Genomic DNA, 19,495 nt, shown 5'->3' with positions numbered 1-19,495 from the left:
GCCCTCCCCAGCCAGCCACCCTCTGGCTCCAGCTTACTGCTGCCAAGCTCAAATGTGGGCCTTCAGTCACCGTCACTTCTTGTTTACTGCAGGAAATAGATTCTGGTTTCCCCCCGGGACTGCCCACTGTTTCCATGTTGGACTACTTATTTCTAAAGCATCCTGGGAGCCATTTCTAGCCTCCAACTGCTTGCCTGTGGCGACTGACTGATTAAGCTGCTGGCACAGGCAAGGGGCTGGAAGGTGGGATGTGGCCTGCACCCAGGTACCAAAGCTACTTGGTCTCCAAGGCAGCACCTACTTGGTCACCACGCTGATTTTCACTCCAAAGACGCCGGTCTGCTTTTTGGATGGGGTCCTCTTCAGGCTCATGTCACGGCTGGTGAACTTCATGGAGAATTCCACTTTGATCTGGTCAGGGGGTGGAGTAGGTATAAATCCCCCAGGGCATGAGTGTCACCAAACATAGAGGCTCTCTACCCAGGACTGTAAACAGGGCTACCCTCAAGATGGCAGGGTTCCATGCACACCTGCAATTGGGATGGGGAAGGGTGTGGCCAAAAGAGGGAGACACATGCAGCCTATGGCCTATTGTAGGGTGGCAGGAGGATGCCCACCATGGCTCAGATGTCCTTACCCCATTCATTTCAATCACATCCGTATGCCAGTTCTTGGTTTCCACAGTCTGCGGATCCAGCTGGGGTGGGGGATGAGGCAAAGAGGACAGGTCAGAGCCCAGCTAAGGGTGGAAAGGCAGAAGCCTAGATGCTGACCTTGAAATCAACCTGTTGAAGTAGCTTGAGCCCACACCACCTCCCCCACACCAAGTCTTTCCCGGGGAAGAATCCCGGGACCCGACTCCCTGAAGGAGAGGAGGGCACTTCTATGAGACACCATCCTTGTCACACTGTGATAGCTCCTGACCCCCACTTTACAGTTAGACGGGCCTCGTCACCTCATTTCACAGGCACAACAGCTGCACACTCTAAGAGCACAACATACAGTACACACTTAGATGACCATGGGAAATGAGGGGACACCAGGGCTTCCTGATTTCCTCGAGGGCCTCGAGCCCTTGGCACCTACTAGAAGAACGAGAGGCTCAAACCACACTATGCCCACGTGCCATATCCCCAGCTACTCTACCCCCACCCCAGCACACTTTGAAGTCAACATCTCAACATTACTATGGCAAGTTTAAGTAGCTGTAAAAAACATCATTTCCAGGATAATGTAAATATTGACATCTTAAAATGATGACATCACTCTTTAAGTATATGCAGTGGAATCTAATTACCATAGTGATTTAACACCCACCATCATCCACTTAAACACATGAATGAGCTCATCTTTTGAGGCGACAAGACCCATCTGACAATGTGGTCATCAGGAGCCAGCGCAGTGTGATTGATGGGCACAGGGCCTCATAGAAGTTGCCTCTCTCCTTGAAGGGATTAGCTGATTCAACTCTCCCTGACCACCTTTATCCTTGGCAAATCTCTACACCTTCGGGGATACATGTGCCTCTAACAGGCCTCTGTCCCCACAGAGGGGGAAAAAGAGATGTGTGCGGGTCAGCCCAGGTCCTTCCTGCGTCTGCCACTGAGTCTGGGGCTATACCTGGCTGGCTCTGGGCCTGCATCTAGGCTGCAGAGGCTCAAGCCTGTGTCCAACAGTCAGTTCCTTGCAGAGGAGAAATGGGATTGAGACTAGGAGGAAGAAGCTGCACAGGCAGAACCAATACACACATCTTCCTTGGGCATAACCCTGCCCACAGGATGGCCTCCAATGAAGACAGCTACCAGCATGACTGCTGCCTAGGCCCTCTCATTCAGGAGGCTTGAGACCAAGGATTCTACTGAGTCCCAAAAGAAGCCCCAACTTTGGCCTTCCTTTCCTGAACCTCCATTCTCTCTCAGCTTTTGTCCCCAAATCCCTGACGGACAGCACAGCTTGCTTTTTCCTACTACCTTTACCGCATCTAGACTGCTGGGTCTTAGAGACAGGGCCTCTGTCTACCCTTCCCTAGTTGACTGAGACAGCTGCATCCCTTGCTTTGAAGATTTCTGAGACAGGGTCTTGCTATGTCACCCTGGCTGCCCTGGAACTCTGAATCCTCCTGCCTCACTCAGCCTCTGAGTGCTGGGATTTCAGATGTGCACAATCCTGCCTGGCTTATGACCAATCCTTTAGAAAGCAAGTCTTTCTAAGTACTAGCAGAAGTCTCAGGCTACGTGATGGTCCCGACACCTAGCTGGGTTCACCTCACATCCCTTTCTTGTCTTAATGTCCTACGACCTGGCACCTCCTCTTGACAGAGCCAATGGTCCTGAACCCCTGGAGCAGCATCTGGACATGGCAGGGATTAGTATTCAGGGCTGGCCTGAGGCTCCCTTTCTACCTCATGAGTTTGGGTGGGTCACAGGAAGCTCCAAAGCCTTGACTTCCTCACAGTGGTGGCCATGTCTACCTCACAGGGTTGCCTTCAAACATTCTGTGTAAGTCTGGCACTTTGACAAACTCTTTGCACACACATTTCATTTAATCAACAAAACCCATCAGTGTGGTCTAAGCCTTCACAGTTCTTCCCATTCTGAAGTTGAGGACACAGAGACTTACAGTACAAGGAACCTGCCCAGTGTCCTGGGGAGTGTGCACTGGGTGCAGTTATGTCCCTGACTTAACTCTCCTTCCTCATCTGTAGGGCACCAGAGACTTACAGTACAAAGAACCTGCCCAGTGTCCTGGGGAGTGTGCACTGGGTGCAGTCACGCCCCTGACTTAACTCTCCTTCCTCATCTGTAGGGCACCAGCAGCATGCTTAACTTGGCACCCTGCACTTGCAGTGTTGGCTGCCGGCACCATGACTTTCTCAGAAGACACACTAGGCCTCCTGGTGCGGAGTCTGCCGTCTAGCTGTTTCTAGACCAAACTTCTCATTTCTTCTCTTCCCCACATGAGTCTCTTTTCCTATGAACATTCTGTTGATGTTGTTTGTTGAGACAAAGTTTCTCTGTCTGTGTAGCTGTGGCTGTCCTAGAACTTGCTCTGAAGACTAGGCTGGCCTTGAACTCACAGAGGTCCGCCTGCCTCTACCTCCTGAGTGCAGGGATTAAAGGTGTGCGCCACCCACCGCCTCTAGCTCCTGGGAGCTTTTGAAACAGGTAAAGCTCCTGCTGATGCTGAGGTCTAGCTCTAGCTTGCTCTGGGTTCACATGCTCCAGCCTTTCTCAGGGCAGCTGTGGGTAAGGCGCCCTTCTTGTTTTATTTATTTACTTATTTTTAGTTCACATCACTATCATGTCCTTGGTTTCTGCCACAGGTGTGGTCCTAGCACTCCCTTAAGAAGACCCGTCCAGCTTCTCGGTGCCCTGACAATGACACTCAGTTTCCCAGGAGGCCGCAGCCTTGAGGAACCAAGTCTATTTCAGGATGTCATTTAAATACAGAGAAGGGAGGGTGGGGAGCTGAGAGGGACATGGCACATTTTCCAGAGAAATGATGCTGCCTAACTTGCTGGGACTATTTATAACCCCTGGGAACTGTGGACTCTGCTATTTCCTGATTAGATTAGTGCTCAGGGTACAGGAGCCAGCCCTGGGGACAGCCATTAGTCCCAGAAGACAGGTGCCATCCATGGGTCCCAGGCACAGGCACTGAGTGAAGACATCAGACTTTCAGATGGGGCTTGTGGGGGCTGAGTAGGGGACATCCGCAGGTAAGATACCTCACTACAGTGAGGCTCCTCTAGGGTGGGGCTCAGGCAAAAGAGAAACAGGTCCCAAAACACCTTAGAGGAAGTTATTAAGCAGTGGCCATAAACACACAGCAACTCAACTGTCTGTTCATTTAGCCTCAATCCCATTGTGGCCACACACGCCCCCTCCCTTTAGACTACTGTCCAAGAGTACACCAGGCCATGAGCCACATGATACAGGGGCTGCTGGAACTCCAGTTAACTGTCAGTCTTTTTAGACCAATGTGGCCCTGTATTTACGGCAGGAAGCATCAACATGGTCTTAGAAAGGGTGAGGCCCAGAAGCTCCAAGGATAGAGGACAGACACAATGTGAGCTCTGGGAACACACTCAGAAGTGGAAGCCCTTCCTCACCAGGCCCGGCTGGTGACAGCCCAGGCAGGTGACCCATCACTTCTCGGCCACTTCCCTGTGCCTGGCATTTAGGAAATACACAGCAAGTCTGTGCTACTCTTCCCAGGCTCTATCAGTTGACAAAGCCACCTCCAAGCCTGAATCCTTCTGACCGCAGGGCCACATTCCACCTTGCCACATGTCCTCTATGACACAGCTAGCCCACCGGGGAATGGTGACTGTGTTCTTTCACCTTTTAACATGCCCTCATGTGGGCTGTGTAATCTTCAGTAAGAGGCCTCTCTATGAGCAGCCGGGGACAAACAGAAAGTCAGAACCGGCGCCCAGTGGCTCAGTGGATGATGCACACCCCCGATGACGACAGTGTTCAGCAAGGCTCCAGGCCACCTCTGAAAGTGGGGCCCCTTTCTTAGAGCCCCCTTTATCACTGCTACAGCACTTGAGACGAGACCAGAGGCTTTGAAAAACTCAGCCTTCTGCACTAGCCCCTGATTCCTGCCCCCAGGCTGCTCCTGCCATTCCTACCATTCCTATTTTACTCTGCCTGTGGTCTCCTGAGACTGAGACTCAACCTCGCCCTTTTCTGGAAGGGAACAGACTTCCCTCAAAGTCTTAGAGATTTATAAAAATGAAATGCTCTCTAACATGGGCAGTAAATCCAGTGTGCCAAAGCTGCTTTACTAAGAGGCAGTGCAGGAACACCACGTGACTCAAGAAATTCAATAAAACCAGCTGCTGACTAAATGAAAGGTAGTCTGGATGTTCCTCGGGGTCATTGTGTACTGTGTTTGCTGTGGGTACCATCCCTGTGGCTCTGATACCAAGGGCCACAGTGGTGGGCTCAGTCTGACTTTCCCTTGCCTTCAGTATAGTCACAGGCTTAGGGCTGGATCCCTTGGGAAACTAAGCCAGCCTGTCATTGGGACATACCACAGGCTTGAGAGGCACAGCAGGGCAGGCAGTGGGGAAAGGGCTCTGCCAAGAGACAGCCTCGCCTTCCTGCAGCAGGGCACTTAAGATTCTGTCAACGTGGCTGCTGAGCTCAGAGAAGGTCAGAGGAGCATGCCTCCATCCTGCCTTCCAGCTCAGCAACTGGGTCAGGAAAGACCAGGGTCAGGCTCAGGAAACTCACTTCTTCCCAGTGGCCTGGCAGCCTCACCATGAAGCCTAGCCAGCTCTGTCTTTCTGGCCCTCTCCCCCAGGCTGCTCTGAAGGTGCTCTGTGACCAGCTTGTCCATCTCCTCCCAAGCCAGTCACAGGTGAGCCAGGCTGACTCCCTATCCCAAGATACCCAGTGAGGAGGCCCCTTTGCTTCTACTTGCTTCCCCTCCCCCTCTCAAGAACTTTGAAGTTCCCAAGGCCCACATATGGAAGGGGTTTAGCAGCTCTGAAGGAGGCTTTTATTGAAGCCAGGTTAGCTCCTTAGTCTCATAGCAACCTGCCTTTTCCAGCGCTCCATCCAGGGCGCTCAGCCTATCCTGTGTAGACCTCACTCTTAGCCTCTGGCTGGGCATGGCTGAACTTTGAAGAGAAGCAGACAAAATTCAAAACTGGGCCACTTCTGGACCTTCACCTTTCCTCTAACCCAAGGGCTCTGCCAAGACCTTCCTCACTCAGGGCTAACCTGAGGATTTCACCCCAGGGCCAAGCTGCAAGTGAAAAGCAAGTATTTTACCCTGCCCCTGCCCCAGGCCAAGCTGGGGTCAGCAGGGCAGCAAGGGCAGGGTCAGCAGCCCAGTCTGGAGATGTTCAGGACAAAAAGCAATGGAGGCAACCCTCAGCTGCCGGAGGTAGTCGGCTTTCCAAAGTCCATGCTGGCTGCTGTCAGATTGCCAAGGGTTTGAAAGACCACCATGGGCTCAAAAGTCCTGACTTATACTATTTTCCTAAGAAGTGCAAAGTCCTTTTCTAAAACTGACTTTACCTCCCCATCCTGGCTAGGAACATTTTTTCCCTAGGTACAGAGCGTACTTCTATAGTGAAAATGGGGACACCGGTAATTCCATTGTGCAGCTCTGAACAGATTCTTCTCCAGAACTCACATCTGCTCCGAGTCATGTTGACACACATCTCAACAGCATCCCTGTGACATCCAGGTACAGCATGTGGGGCCAGGTGGTACACCCTACCCGCAAAGCAGATGGGCAGGACCCTGCCCTCCACTAGTTCCCATCTAGGTTATCATCTGGCTGCACAGTACCCTGATAACTGGACATATGAGAAACAGTCACAGGGACTGAGGAAGTTCTGGGCTTCCTTCTTGGAGGCCACATAAGGCTGGTGGTATAGGTGAGAGCCTATACATAGAGCCCAGCTGCTTAGATTTAAGAGCCAGCTCCTCCGCTAAACACCATATGACATCATCTGGGTCATTCTCTAAGCTTCCATTCCCTCACGTATAAAGTGGCATGAATAATACTAGCACTTACCTCACAGAGTATCTAAAGCTAAGACTGATGCCCCGCACCCGGGTCATGCTCAAAAGGCAGTTGTGCTGAAAGGCTCTAGTGGCTTCCTTCTTGGTTGCTGACAAGTCCCTATGCCTTCAATCTTTGATCCCTCCACTCTGCATGACCTTTGCCTGCTTCTGAACACACCTATCCTAGGGCTTCTGTCCCAGACCTTTCATAGCCAAACCCATGGAAAGTTCATCATGTAAATTCTCCATGCTATGCTTCCCAACCCCTCCTCTCTAACCCGCTACTCTTATTTTCTTTTCTTCACAAACAATCCAGCCTGAAATGACCCTACTTGCTGGCTGACTTCTTAGATCAGGCCTCCCTGTCTGGGCCCCTCTATATCCTTTGGCCCTGCACACAGGAAGTGCTCCATCAACATCCATGCCCCAGGATATGGGGAATGGAGACAGCAATAGCTTTATACCAGGGTTCCTTCAAGACAGGAGCCAAACATTGCCATTTGCTTCTCTTTTCCCCTGTTTAGTGAATGGCTGGCCATGGCCCACATGCATCCATGTGACCTCTCCCATCCATACTCTCCTGCGCATGGAGAGTTTAAAGCTTATGGGAATTAAGTCCTGGCCAAGACCATCATATGAGCTGGATCACAGAGGTCATCCCATTCGGCTCCCGTGCTGCACAATGCCGGGAAGAAGAGATTTACCTAAGGTCTCACAGCAACTTCAGCCATTTTTCCAGGACTGAAAAAATGAGCTCCATAGCTCCTACCAGCTTAGTGTACTTTCTCCTCTAGAATCGGTGTCACACAAGTCTCAAGGAGGCCTTCTAGAGGATAAGCGCAGCACTCAAGGTCCTGATGGGAATGGGCGCAGTGGGTGCTACTGCGCCGGCTATGTTTGAGGCACAAGCTATAGTGAGGATCACTGTCCAGGATAGAGATACTTGCAGGTTCTGTCTCAGGGCATGTTTCAATCTAAGCCGGGCTAGGGCACATTTTCTCAGGCACCTTTCCTTCTCTGCAGAAGCCCAGGAATAGCTCCCATGACTCCTGGAGGACCAAGGACAATACAACACACCTGGTCTATGGCTCCAGGAAACCTAAGACTGATACTGGCTTTCTCCTGGGCATTAAGCAGGCCCCAAGAGCAGGGGAGCTGTAGGCCACCAGGGAGCTGATAGAATGCTAGTGTTCTTTCTTGTCCCCAGAATGCTGTGACAGAGGAAAGGAAGACAAACAGTCCATTGTCAGCTCAGCAGAGGGCTGAGTCCCTGCATATGAGTGCCCTTCACCAACATGAGGTAACACCCCAGACAACACCTGCAGAGGTTTCAGAGATCCTTCTTAAACCCTCCATAGCTCTATCCTCCTGGACCTGAAACAATACTATCTCTGCACACTACTGTAGTCCTGAGTGCCAGCAGCTCTGGCCTTTGAGGAACCACTTTGGTTGGCAGGCTCAGCAATCTCTGGTCCAAGGCCATCTAAAAGCAGGGCACCAAGCCCAGGAGGGTCAACTGGCCATCCTGTGTATAGATCAGACAGGCTGGAGTGCACCAGAGAGGCCTGGCACTTAACACATACAGTACCAAGAGCTAAGGCAAGTTCATCCTGAGCAAGGATTTCCACCTCAAGGTGTATGAATCCTGTACAATAGCACACACTGTATACAGAGTGGCTCTGCATCCGCACGGGGCTACAGTATATCAGATATGCCGGCACAGACTCCTGCTATGGAGAGATAGCTCAGTGGAAAGGTGGGGAAAGTGGGATAGAGACTATTTGTGTGGCCCCAGAGGTCAGAGCTCCTCACTCCAGGAGATGTAAGCATAATGGCTGTCCCCATAGAGGTCTGGGAGGAAGAGGGTTGTAGGGGTCTCTAGTCCTTGGGGGGAAGTGCTCTTGTTCTTTTGCCTATGGCTGAAAGAATACTACGGGATGCAGCTGGGCCTGTGAATGGCAAAGGCACACAAAGCAAGTTTCTCCTATTTGAGAATGAGGATTTAGGGAAGCTGGCAGCAGGGCAGAGCATCAGGCAGCCACCGCCAGAGCATTTCCAGTTGCAGAAGCTTTTAATATCTCTCCTCCCTACCTCTTTCTCAGAAAGGGTCTTACTACGTAGCACAGGCTAGACTCAGATATGTGGTGGTCCTCCTGCCTCAGCTCTGAAGACTGGGATTACAAGCTTGTGCCACCACACACAGTGTTATGGTCTCTCTTGATGTTCAGAGCCAGAATGAATGAATGAGCCCAAAACATGTGTGTATCTTATATCCGGTACTCTTGAACCCTCAATGGCAGGAACAGCTAGGAAATGGCTAACTAAGTGAATATTTTGGGATGTGCATGCTGTATGCAACCCTGTGCTGAAAAGACCTGTCAAACTAAATGACACGCTAGAGGGGAGCTGCCCTGTCCTAACAATGGAATCTTCCTCCTCCATGGTCCTCCTGAGCTCTAAGGTCCCCCAGACAAATGACCTCAAGGTGCCCTGTATCTTTCTTTTCTCAGGTACCACCTCGGGCCCCTTCCCCCATTTTTGGTTTTTAGAGTCAGGGTTTCTCTGTGTAGCTGTGTAGATCAGGTGGGTCTTGGACTCAGAGATTTACCTGCCTCTGCCTCCCAAGTGCTGGGATCAAAGGCGTGCGCCACCAACACCCGGTCCACCCCGAAACCCTTTATGTAAGCAGGATGCAGCTAATAGCTGTCACAGAACAGGTAATCGTAGCAACATCAGTCCCCTCTTGCCAATAGCTCTTCAAAAGCCTGGACTTCTCAGGCCCACATGATCATTCTCTGAAGCAGAGACAAAAGGCAGCAGAAGCTTTCCTTAACTCGCTTCTGGTCCCCATATCTTCAGTTTAGCCTGAATCCCACTTCTGGCCAGTACCTGGTCTGAATGAGAAGCACTTTTCTTTGTCTTGGTGAGTGAAATAGGAAAAGTCTTGATTTCCTCACTAAACAAATGTCTGGCCTAGCCTTGCTTCAGGCCTCTTATTTAGCCTCTACGATTCCCACAAGGGCCCCTATTAAACCTCTGACTGTTCCATGATTAGGAAAAAACAATCTAGACCAGGCAGGATTGGAGGAAGGGCAAAAACCCTGAGCTTGCTCTACTTGAATGTGATTGGAGAAAAAAGAAAGAAAGGAAGGAAGGAAGGAAGAAAAGAAAGAAAGGAAAAGAGGAGGGAGGGTGGGAGGGAGGGAAGAAGGAAGGAAGGGAGGAAGGAAGAAAGGAAGGAGAAAAGGACAAACTGAAATGCAAGTTAAATACTACACGTCCTGGCGGAGCCCACAAAGCCAAATGCCACGTGTGTCCTCTGCTAAATGCTTACACAACAAACCAACCACCAAGCCAGGGCCTAGAATGAGGCTCCAGCCCAAGAACTCTTCTTGCACACAAGAGTAACTTACTCCAGCACTGCCCCTAGGAGAGTCCCTGCCCTTTGGTCTCTGTCCCTCCAGCAAACAGAGGTTTCACACTATTTCAAAGGCTCCATTTTAATATCAAAACCTTTCTATCAGAACAGACTTTTCAGCCCTAGTGTGAGGTCCCAGATGAGTCACCCTCTTGTCCCCTCCAGCTTTAGTTTGGGGGGAGCAGATGGCTACAAGTATCTCAACATTCATGACATCAAATTCCTAGGGCATGGTTAATGAGTTAATATGGTGGTCCCTCCTGCCACGCTGGGCAGAACCTTGCCCCTGCCTCACCTAAAGTCCTGCCTAATCTCAGCACCCTTAGCCTGGCAGTGAGCCACTCTGAAGCTATAGCAGGATGGGAAAAACAGGCCTCCCCCACTCCCAACTACTGGCCTATGCACAAAGATGCAGGCTCAGGAGGGTGGATGTCCCCCTGTTACCTGCAGTGTCAATGACATGGACACACTCTGTCACACAGCATGTGCTAGGGGACTGAATCACCAGCTACAAAGCACAGTCCTGCACCACAGCCACCCTGCAGTCACACTGACACCAATGGGCTCAGCAGCCCAGCACCTGGCTGGCCTGCCACCCTCAGCCAGGGATCACATGAGAAACACACTGCTAGATACCACTGGAAGCCAGGCCAGCCAGTGAGTTCCTAAAGTGGCTTCTGTTCTGCCAGCCACAAATGAAAGGAGAACTGAAAATGTGGCTTTCAAGGTTTAGAATTTTAACCCTACCCACCAGGTACCCAAGGAGGCAGGTAGACTGCAAGGCTCCGACTGGCTAGCTTTAGGTCAGGGACCTGCTGGGACAGTTTCTTGCCAACCTTGAGGTTTGGGAATGATGTGCTCTGGGGTGGTGTCTGCTGGCCTCAGCAAGACCCAGGGTGGGGATGGCTCCAAGCTGCCGGCAACAGACAGCTGCCTCAGCACAGAGGGGCTCTGGTAGCTGCCAGGGCCAGTAGGGCTCTGCTTGCTTGGTCCCCAGGGAGACTGAAGGTGACACAGGGACCAAAGCAGGATAGCTCAAGTTGCTGCCCTGACTAGCACTTTCCAGGACTGATGTCACCTCTACAGGGTCAAGTATGCCTCACTGGCCGGAGATCAAACAGGAGCCTATGGGACCAAGACCAATCTTCTTTGCAGGTGCAGGTTAGCATAGATCTTGGCTGAGGACCTTCCTCTAAGTTACAGGGAGACTTGCAAGTCCCATCACAGACTCCATGTCGGTCACTAAATTGAAGGATTACCAAAGCTGTGGCTAGCCAGCACTGGCACCCTGTAACAACTTAGGCAGTTGATCCAGTCTGCAGAGTTATCAAGAGCTTACTGTGTGCTGGGCACTGGGTCTGGCTTCCCCTTGGCTGCCTAAGGCCAGGGCCTAAAGCCAGCCCAAGGCAGCCTGCCCAGCTGCAGGACAGTCAGCTTCTATCTCAGACATTAATCCCAACTCAGGTTTGGGGCTGTAGCAAGACCCTGTAGGCAGCTTGCCCTGGCATAGTTTGGTCAGGAACCCCCTGGCATGCTGTGTGAGTTGCTGGATACCCAGTTGATGCCAGACCAGCAGTTGTCTGGGTGTTCTCTGAAGAAGCAGTCTACAGCCCCCAGACTCAGCACATTACTCCCTCTCCACAACCAGTCCTTCCTCCCTGGTGGCAACAATCCTTTCAGCTTGCACAAAGAGAGCTCACATGGCAGACCATGCTGAGGTACCCATCAGCAAAAGGATAGAGAGCTGATATCTATAAGAGATGGTTGGGGGAAATCATGCTTGTGCTGGGCTCCTGGGAGGGCAGTGACCCAGTGAAGCTGTCTATCTACTTCTATTCCTGCCAGCTTATATTCAGGAGGAAGCCAGACAGAGTCCGCTTGCTTAGGAGACAACCCTCCTGCTGGGAGAGGGGCAGATACAGAGAAGACAGCCAGGGTTAGGGTGGGGGTTGCCATTAGCATTTATCACTTAAGTTCAAGCCACTTAAAGCATATCCATACCCATATACCAGCCTCTGCCTTGGGACTTCTGAGAGCCAGCAGGAGCAGGGAGCAGTAGTGCAGAGGTAGACAATCCCCAGGAGCCCCAGTCCTCCCATAGCTCTGCAACCCTTCATCCCCCTGCCACCCCTCCAGACCCTGCTAGCACCTTATGGCGGAGCAGCTTACTGCGCACTCGGCCCCAGAGCCGGGCGCCTGTATTGGGCACGCGCTTGCTCCCTGGCTCCTCCAGCTGATCCAGGCAGCAGTGCTCCAGGGATTCGCACACTGACTTCAGGCTGCAGTCGGGCTGAGGCAGGATGTCCGTCATGCCGGCAGCCAGCCTGCAGGTCCAGCTCCGGGCAGAAATGCAGAGAGGCGCACAAGCGGCTCTGGAGAGAGCTACCACCAGAGCCGCTGTCTGCACAGCTTAGCAGGGATTGTTAGTGGGGCAGTCCCGAAGCAGCGGGTGTGGGGCTCCGGTTTCTCTTCTCCTCCCTCTGCGTCCTCCTCCTCCTTTCCCCTCCCAGGAGACTACAGCCAGGAAGCAGCAGAGTCAGAGCACACCACCAGGGCCCAGTGCCTCCCCTCAGGCAGCCTGCTTCCCTCTCAGGTGAGCTGCAGCTCCTGGGTGTGCGCCACAGCTGGCTGCAGACAGGCCATCCGCTCAACAATCCCGCCCCACCGAAGGAAGTGACTCAAAGGAGGATTTGGAGCTGCCCCATCCCAAACCGAGCAGGCCAGGGGTTTTAACTCTTGGCAAGCTGGGGCTCCTCCTCACCCACCCCCTATCTCTCCTTCTAGCCTCTACTAAATAAAGTTTGACAAGCAGTTAAGCACAAGCCAATTCCTAGTCGTTAACTCTTTCACCACCAGGCTGCTCCTGGAGCTTGGATAGGTAGGTATCAAGGAAGCTTGAGGCCAAACCAATGGAGACTTCTAGTGGCCACAATTGCATCTGGCTATGAAGAGCTGCCCACCTCCCTTGCAAAGGTCTGCTTTCAAGTTCCACTTTCCTACTCACTCAATTCCTGCCCATGAGCCTCAGTGCCAACCTGGTGGCAAGGCCAGACACTTGTTTATGCTCCCAAGCCTCCTGTGGCAAATGTACAGGATAAAGACGAAGCCCCAGCAGGTATCAGGTCCCTGTGACCAAGAACTTTGTGAAACCATATGTGACTCTGGTCATGGGTGTCTGACATGGAGGTGCTCCTCCAATGCTGCAGCCCTGTACAGCTCGCCAACAAAAACTTCTGCTCTAAGAGCAGAGGACGCACACCCAATTTATAAACAGGCACAGGAGCAGCTGCAGTATCTTGGGAGAACTAACAAGTGCCCCCCCCCTTTCTCCTGAGAGGGTTTCTCATGTAACACTGGCTCTGTAGACCAGGATGGACTCAAACTCAGATATCTATCTGTCTCTGCCTCCCCAGTGTTGGGATTAAAGACATGCACCACCATGCCCAGCAAGCTCTTGTTCTAACTGAAGAATGAGAAGTAACTCTTTTCTCAAGCTAATCTTAGAGGTAAGAGAAAAGCCAGACCCCTAGTTGGCTATATGCAATCCAGGCGTCCTGACCATCCACCATGCAAAGTTGGGCATGTACAGAAGTAAACCTGGATCCACACAGTGCCAATCAAGAACCAAGCACCATGCATGGGGCTTTCAACACTGCACTTACATTACAGGACTGGTCATGTTTCCAATTTGGAGTTGTGAGAACTGGGGCTCAGAGAAGCAACAGTCTGGCCTGAGGTATCACATACAGCTGTAGCTAGGAAGGGACAGTGAGAGCCCTCCAAAGCCCCCATGGGATGCAATCACTGCCTGGATAGAGTGTGGATAGTTCTCAGGATCTGGGCAAAAGTGACAGATTTGGGTATAGGAACCAGTCCTGGCCCTCTGAATACCCCTGCTGGGTCTTAATCAGTGACAGTCCCTGGGGTTTTCTATTTTTGCCCTTGGCACCTTTCTGAGAAAGTTTAACTGAAGGGCCAGCCAAGAATCGGTCAGAGAAGACTGCTCCTTTTTGAGTGATTACCACCACACGACCCTCTCTTTGTAGAGACTAAAAACTTCCCTCTAACCTTATGAGGACCAAACATTCCTACTTTACATTCGAGGGAACAGAGTGACTAGAGTAGAATGAAGTCAGCACAGTGCCTCTGCTCTCCTCACTTAGAAGGAATGACACTTTGGGCAGTGCAGGTGACACTCTGAGTTTTACGTGGGTTCCATGAGGAGGACCTGACTAAGTGCCTGACCCTGGAGTAGGGGCTGAGAAATCAGGTGAACTACAAGCCAGCTATGACAAAGCTGCCATCCTGACGGTGACAGGGAGGAGATGGGACTTAACTCTCAACAGGAGGCAGAAGGGTGTTTGTGCACATACTATGTAACACATGAAGATGAAGGTGTCCTCTCTCTGCCTTCAGGAAGCCCAGGGGATATACCATCAGGATGGTGAAGATAAAGTTCCACAAGAGTTGAGAGAAAGCTCAATTTTAGCTGGAGGGAATAGGGGATGCTTTGAGGAAATGAGGCACTACATGCATGGGTAAAGTCACTCGCTCCATCCCTCCCACAGGTCTCTGCTATGCTCAGCATCCCTTTCACAAAGGTGCAATGGCTGGTTGCATAACTAACTGGAAGGCACCAACTGAACTGCTCACCTCATTCACCTGCTGCAGACACACAGCTGGTATTTGGTGCTGGCTGGTTAATTTCAGAATGGCTGACACTGGCTGCTTCTTCCCTCTAGCTGGGTCAAATGCCACAGAGTGCAGTCTCAGGGAATCATGTACTGCTCCCCAATACTGGTGTGTGGGAGAAAAGGGGCAGGATAAATCCTGTTCCCAGAGTCCTACACTTGTCTGTCTTAAGAACCCCAGGTTCAACACTTGTCTGGGTAAAGCAAGCTCTGATTGGATGAGCAATGGCCAACTGGTCTCCATGGTGACAAAGGTGCCTTAGCAGATGGGTAGCTGAGTTGGGAGGCTCTTCCCTGGAGATACTCAGCTTTTCTTTCCTCTCTAAGGACTGAGGCCATCCTCTGGGAACAGCACAGATCTGCCTTCTCTTCTCCAAGCCTCACTCATTCCTTCCTGAAATTTGTGACCTAGGAGCAGGGTAGAGGAGGGGATGTGTAAGATGAACACCCCAGCAATTTCCTTAAAAGCAGCAGTCTAAATAGTGGTCTCTATGGCCAATCACAGACTGTCCTCATCTTTGCTTTACATAGGCTAGGCTCACACCAGCCTGGCCACCCAGGAAGCAATCACATCCCCTCCTGCTATGTCCTCCCTGTCTCTTCAGCCACACCTGGCAGAACCATCCCTGAGGACATGCAGGGCCCCTGAGTCTGGATAAACAGAACTTGGGTGGTAAAATCTCATGGTTGAACAGATGTTGCTGCCTTCAGAATTAAAAACATCCCTGATGGACTGTCACATTTTTCCTGACTCCCTCCCTTGGCTCTTGGCCAGAGCAAGAAGTAGCTGTCCCTAGGGCAAGGGACCCTAGGCTATGTGTAGAGAAAGGGAACCCTCTAAGCAGCAGATTTGACTGAAGCAAAACTGGGTTAAGTGATCAGCGGTGACGTTGCTCAGGGAAAAGAGGTCAAAAGGGATAATGCCCAGCCCCAAACACAGGCTGGGTCTCCCACAGAGGGACAGAGTCTCCCATAGTACTACCTTGCCCAACAGCTATGGGTGGGAGAGCTTTCAGGTAAGTCTTCCAGCCTATGAACACAGGAGGAAGGTTCTTAAAATCTCAGAATATGGAGGCTGCCTCTGTAGAGTGAGCTCTGTTTTCTCAGAACAACTTTCATCTCCTCTTAGTCCAGACTGGAGCCCCAATCCCTTGCCCTTTTCTTGTAGCTCAAATGCCAGCTCCCCACTTGGGGAGTCCCCATTGAAGGCTCAAAAGTGATAGGGGAAGTGCCCCAAAACAGGCCACTCAGGAGAATCCTGGTGGAATGCAGGAGCCTAGGGGTGAGGGTAGGGAGGGAGCCTGAGTCAGAAGAGAGTGACATGACACAGGGCCTAAAGGGACAGAGCTGGAAGGCTGACTAATGGAGGGCAAGGCATGCTGAGGTTGCTGGGTACAGGGGAGTGTTGAAGGTAAGCACTGGGTCCAGAGAGACCAGGTTCTGTGGAAGAGCCATGCCAGCTGGCAATGAGATGGCATATTACAAGAGAAAAAAGCGGGGGACAGCAGCGGGGCCTAGCCTCTCAACATGGATGGCTTTGCAGGTAGACCCTACGTTCCTGTGTGCAGTTATCTTGATAAGTGCCCATCTGTGCTGGGTAGTTTTATCTCAACTTCATCCAAGCTAAAGTCATCTGAGGGAAAGGAACCTCAACTAAGAAAATGCCTCCATAAGATCTGGCTGCATGCCTGGTGGTGGTGGTACACACCTTTAATCCCAGCACTCAGGAGGCAGATGCAGGTAGATCTCTGAGTTCCAGGATAGCCAGGGCTACACAGAGAAACCCTGTCTCAACAAAACAAAATCTGGCTGCAAGCAAACCTGTAGGGCATTTCTTCATTAGAGATTGATGAGGGAGGGTCCTTCTTCCACCCATTATAGGTGGTACCATTCCTGGGCTGGAGGTCCTGGGTTCTATAAGAAAACAGGCCGAGCAAGGCATGGGAAGAAAGCCTGTAAGCAGCACACCTCTGTTATGGAATAATCTTTCTATACACTGTGAAGATGTGTCTTTGCCAAGGTAACCTCTGATTGGATTAATAAAATGCTAATGGGCAAAAGCTAGACAGGAAGAGGTTAGGTGGGACTTGCAGACAGGGAAAAAGAGAGTGCAGGGGTGAGGTGGGGTGTTACCAGCCAGATACAGAGGAAGCAGGAGATGAAAATGCAAAAAAGGTACCACAACGTGGTAGAGTGTACATAAGAAATATGGGTTAATTTAAGATGTAAGAGCTAGTTAGTAACAAGCCTAAGCTATTGCTGAGCATTTATAAGTAATAATAAGTCTCAGTGTGGTTATTTGGGAGATAGCTGGTGGGACAGAGCTGATTGGCAGGACAGAAAAACTCTGTCTACAAATGGAACACAATGTGGGTCAAGGCCATTTATATCCATATAAAACCTTTAAAAGCTTATAAAAAGATTCCAAACACACAAAAATGGATCCAAACAGTTTCTTAGCCCCACAGTCTCTCACGTGGGCCATGGTACAGAGAGGCATCTCCCAGCTTCTGCCTTCAGGCTTGAGTCATCAGCGCAAGCCCCACCAGCATGCCATGAGCTAAGCTGCATGGTGGGTTTGTTTTGCTCATGCAGGCAGAAAAAGATTGCAGATATGCAGTAAAGACAGATCCAGATGGCGGGGGGGAAAAAAAAAACCCTCTAAATGGGTTACAGTGTGTTTAAAAATGTACATAGGCTTGGGAGAGAGAAGAGAAAGGGTGTAGACAGTCATAGAAAAAAATAGCAAAAGCCATGTAGAGATGAAAAATACACAGGTGATCTGGATCCTGTGTGTTATTGTGTTGTCTTTAAATTTTTTGATTGCTAATGAATGAGCAATAGCTGGTAAGATAAACACTGGATTATGAAAACTGTTGGATTAAACCAACCTATATATTTTAAAAATATCTTGACTTCAAAATCAAAGTTAAAAGATATGTTGCTTTGGGGAAGAGGTTATGCTTTTGTTCCCACAGAAAACAAAAAGGCTATGGATTTGTTCAAGGTTGAAGATGATCAGGTTTCATCGAGGAAGATCCCCTGAAAATCTTGGCTATAGACAAAGAGATTAACCCAAGGGCTGGAGAGATGGTTCAGTGGTTGAGCACTGGCTGCTCAATTCCCAGCAACCACATGGTGGCTCAACAACCATCTATAATGACATCTGGGCCCTCTTCTGGCATGCAGGCATACATGTAGACAGAATACTGTATACACAATTAAAGAATCTTAAAAAGAAAAAAAAAAAAAAAAAAAAAAACCAAACTACAAAACACATAATGGCTATTTTACCTGTTCAAACATAAAACGAACAAAAACATCATCTTTGGCTGATTTGTATACAGTGCACAGTCTATACCTGAATCATTTTGGATATATATGACACCTTTAAAAGTTTATGTATTTTCAGAGCAAGGGGACCAGACACCAATAAAAACGGATGGCCCAGGTGATCCAACATCTCAAAATGCTTTTGTTGCAGTTTCCTCAGAGTTCTGCATCCAGAACAGCGTCAAGGCTGCTGGCTGAGATGATCCAGCCTCACAGAATACTCTAGCCAAGATTAAACATTATCCTAAATTTTCTCAGGGTCCCCCAAATATGCCAGTGCCTCCAGACAATAGGAAGCAGCATACAGAAAACAACATTCACATTCCCAAAAGATAGTGATGGATATTTTTCTTAGTTTAGGGGGATTGGTTGCAAATTATTATTGGTCATGTTAAAAAAAAAGAAAAAACTATGCATAAGAATTCGATTCAAAGATTCTTTCAAATGATGCTCTAAAAGGGTAATTATTAAATCTACTTTAATTCAAAAAGCAACTATTAATCTTAAACATTTTACATTGGTATGGATTTTGGTTTATTGATACAAATTTAAAGTTATTTTTTGTTATACTGCATATATGTTTCTATTCTTGTTTGGTATGTAACTCATTTGTAAATGTAATATATAATTAAGAAATACAGGTTAGTAGTCATCTATAATAATTGAACTTATAGTCATATTAGATATCTTTTCAAGATTAAACACATACTTAGAAAGATGATCTTCAAACACTTCCAAAACCTACAAATTATGGCATTTAAAATGTTTTAATAACAGGGCCAGGCAGTGATGGCACACACCTTTATTTCCAGCATTCTGGAAGCAAAGGCAGGAGGATCTCTGTTTAAAGCCAGCCTGGTCTTCAAAGCGAGTTCCAGGATAGGCTCCAAAGCTACACAGAGAAACCCTGTCTCAAAAAACCAAAAATTTTAATAACACAAAGCTTTTCATGACAGTGAGACATATCTGCTCCTGGCAGCACCAATTTAGTTCAGAGAAGATGATAGGCATCAAAGAAACTCTATGTGGTGTTTACCTTCTTTGTGGCAAAAGCTAACCACTGGGTAAGGAAATTTCCCTTGCTTCAAATGCTGACAGTATATTGTTCAAACTAGACCAGCAGGATGCAAAAGAAAGTGACTGTCAAACCTTGCCAAAATAAGGTATTCTTAAAATAAGGTATTCTCAAAATGTCTGTCAGATATACTAGGCCTGTAGGTCAAAGATAGATGCCCCAATATTACAGAAAAACTTGGGGTGACTGTTCAGTCCCCATCATTATGTAACATTATATCCTTCTGGGGTCTCTGATGGAGTTAAAGACTAAGTGATTAGACTTAAAGTTTTCTTTAGTTATGATAAAAGGTAAATTAGGTATAAAACCTTAGACTCACAAAGATGAGACATAATATTTTCTCTAATTTTGTCAAATACAAATGGGCTGGATATTGTAACTGTAATTCTTTTTTAAAGATATTTATTTTATGTCATGAAATCCCATTACAGATGGTTGTGAGCCACCA

At 49.4% G+C, this 19,495-nt stretch overlaps 1 protein-coding gene across 2 annotated transcripts in view; it reads right to left on the bottom strand.

Moving 5' to 3' along the window:
• The window catches only part of Abr (ABR activator of RhoGEF and GTPase), a 199,350-nt gene that overhangs the window by 8,304 nt on the left and 171,551 nt on the right, over positions 1 to 19,495 (bottom strand). For both annotated transcript variants that reach the window (XM_051179961.1, XM_051179960.1), the window contains 2 exons: positions 638 to 697; positions 302 to 411 (listed from right to left, as the gene is read on the bottom strand). In XM_051179961.1, coding sequence (XP_051035918.1) covers positions 302 to 411; positions 638 to 697 — 170 coding nt within the window. The remainder of the gene's footprint in view (positions 1 to 301; positions 412 to 637; positions 698 to 19,495) is intronic.

The sequence above is a fragment of the Phodopus roborovskii genome, unplaced genomic scaffold (genome assembly GCF_943737965.1).
Source record: "Phodopus roborovskii unplaced genomic scaffold, PHOROB, whole genome shotgun sequence".
Taxonomy (NCBI): Eukaryota; Metazoa; Chordata; class Mammalia; order Rodentia; family Cricetidae; genus Phodopus; species Phodopus roborovskii.
This window is presented reverse-complemented; position numbering and strand designations above follow the sequence as displayed.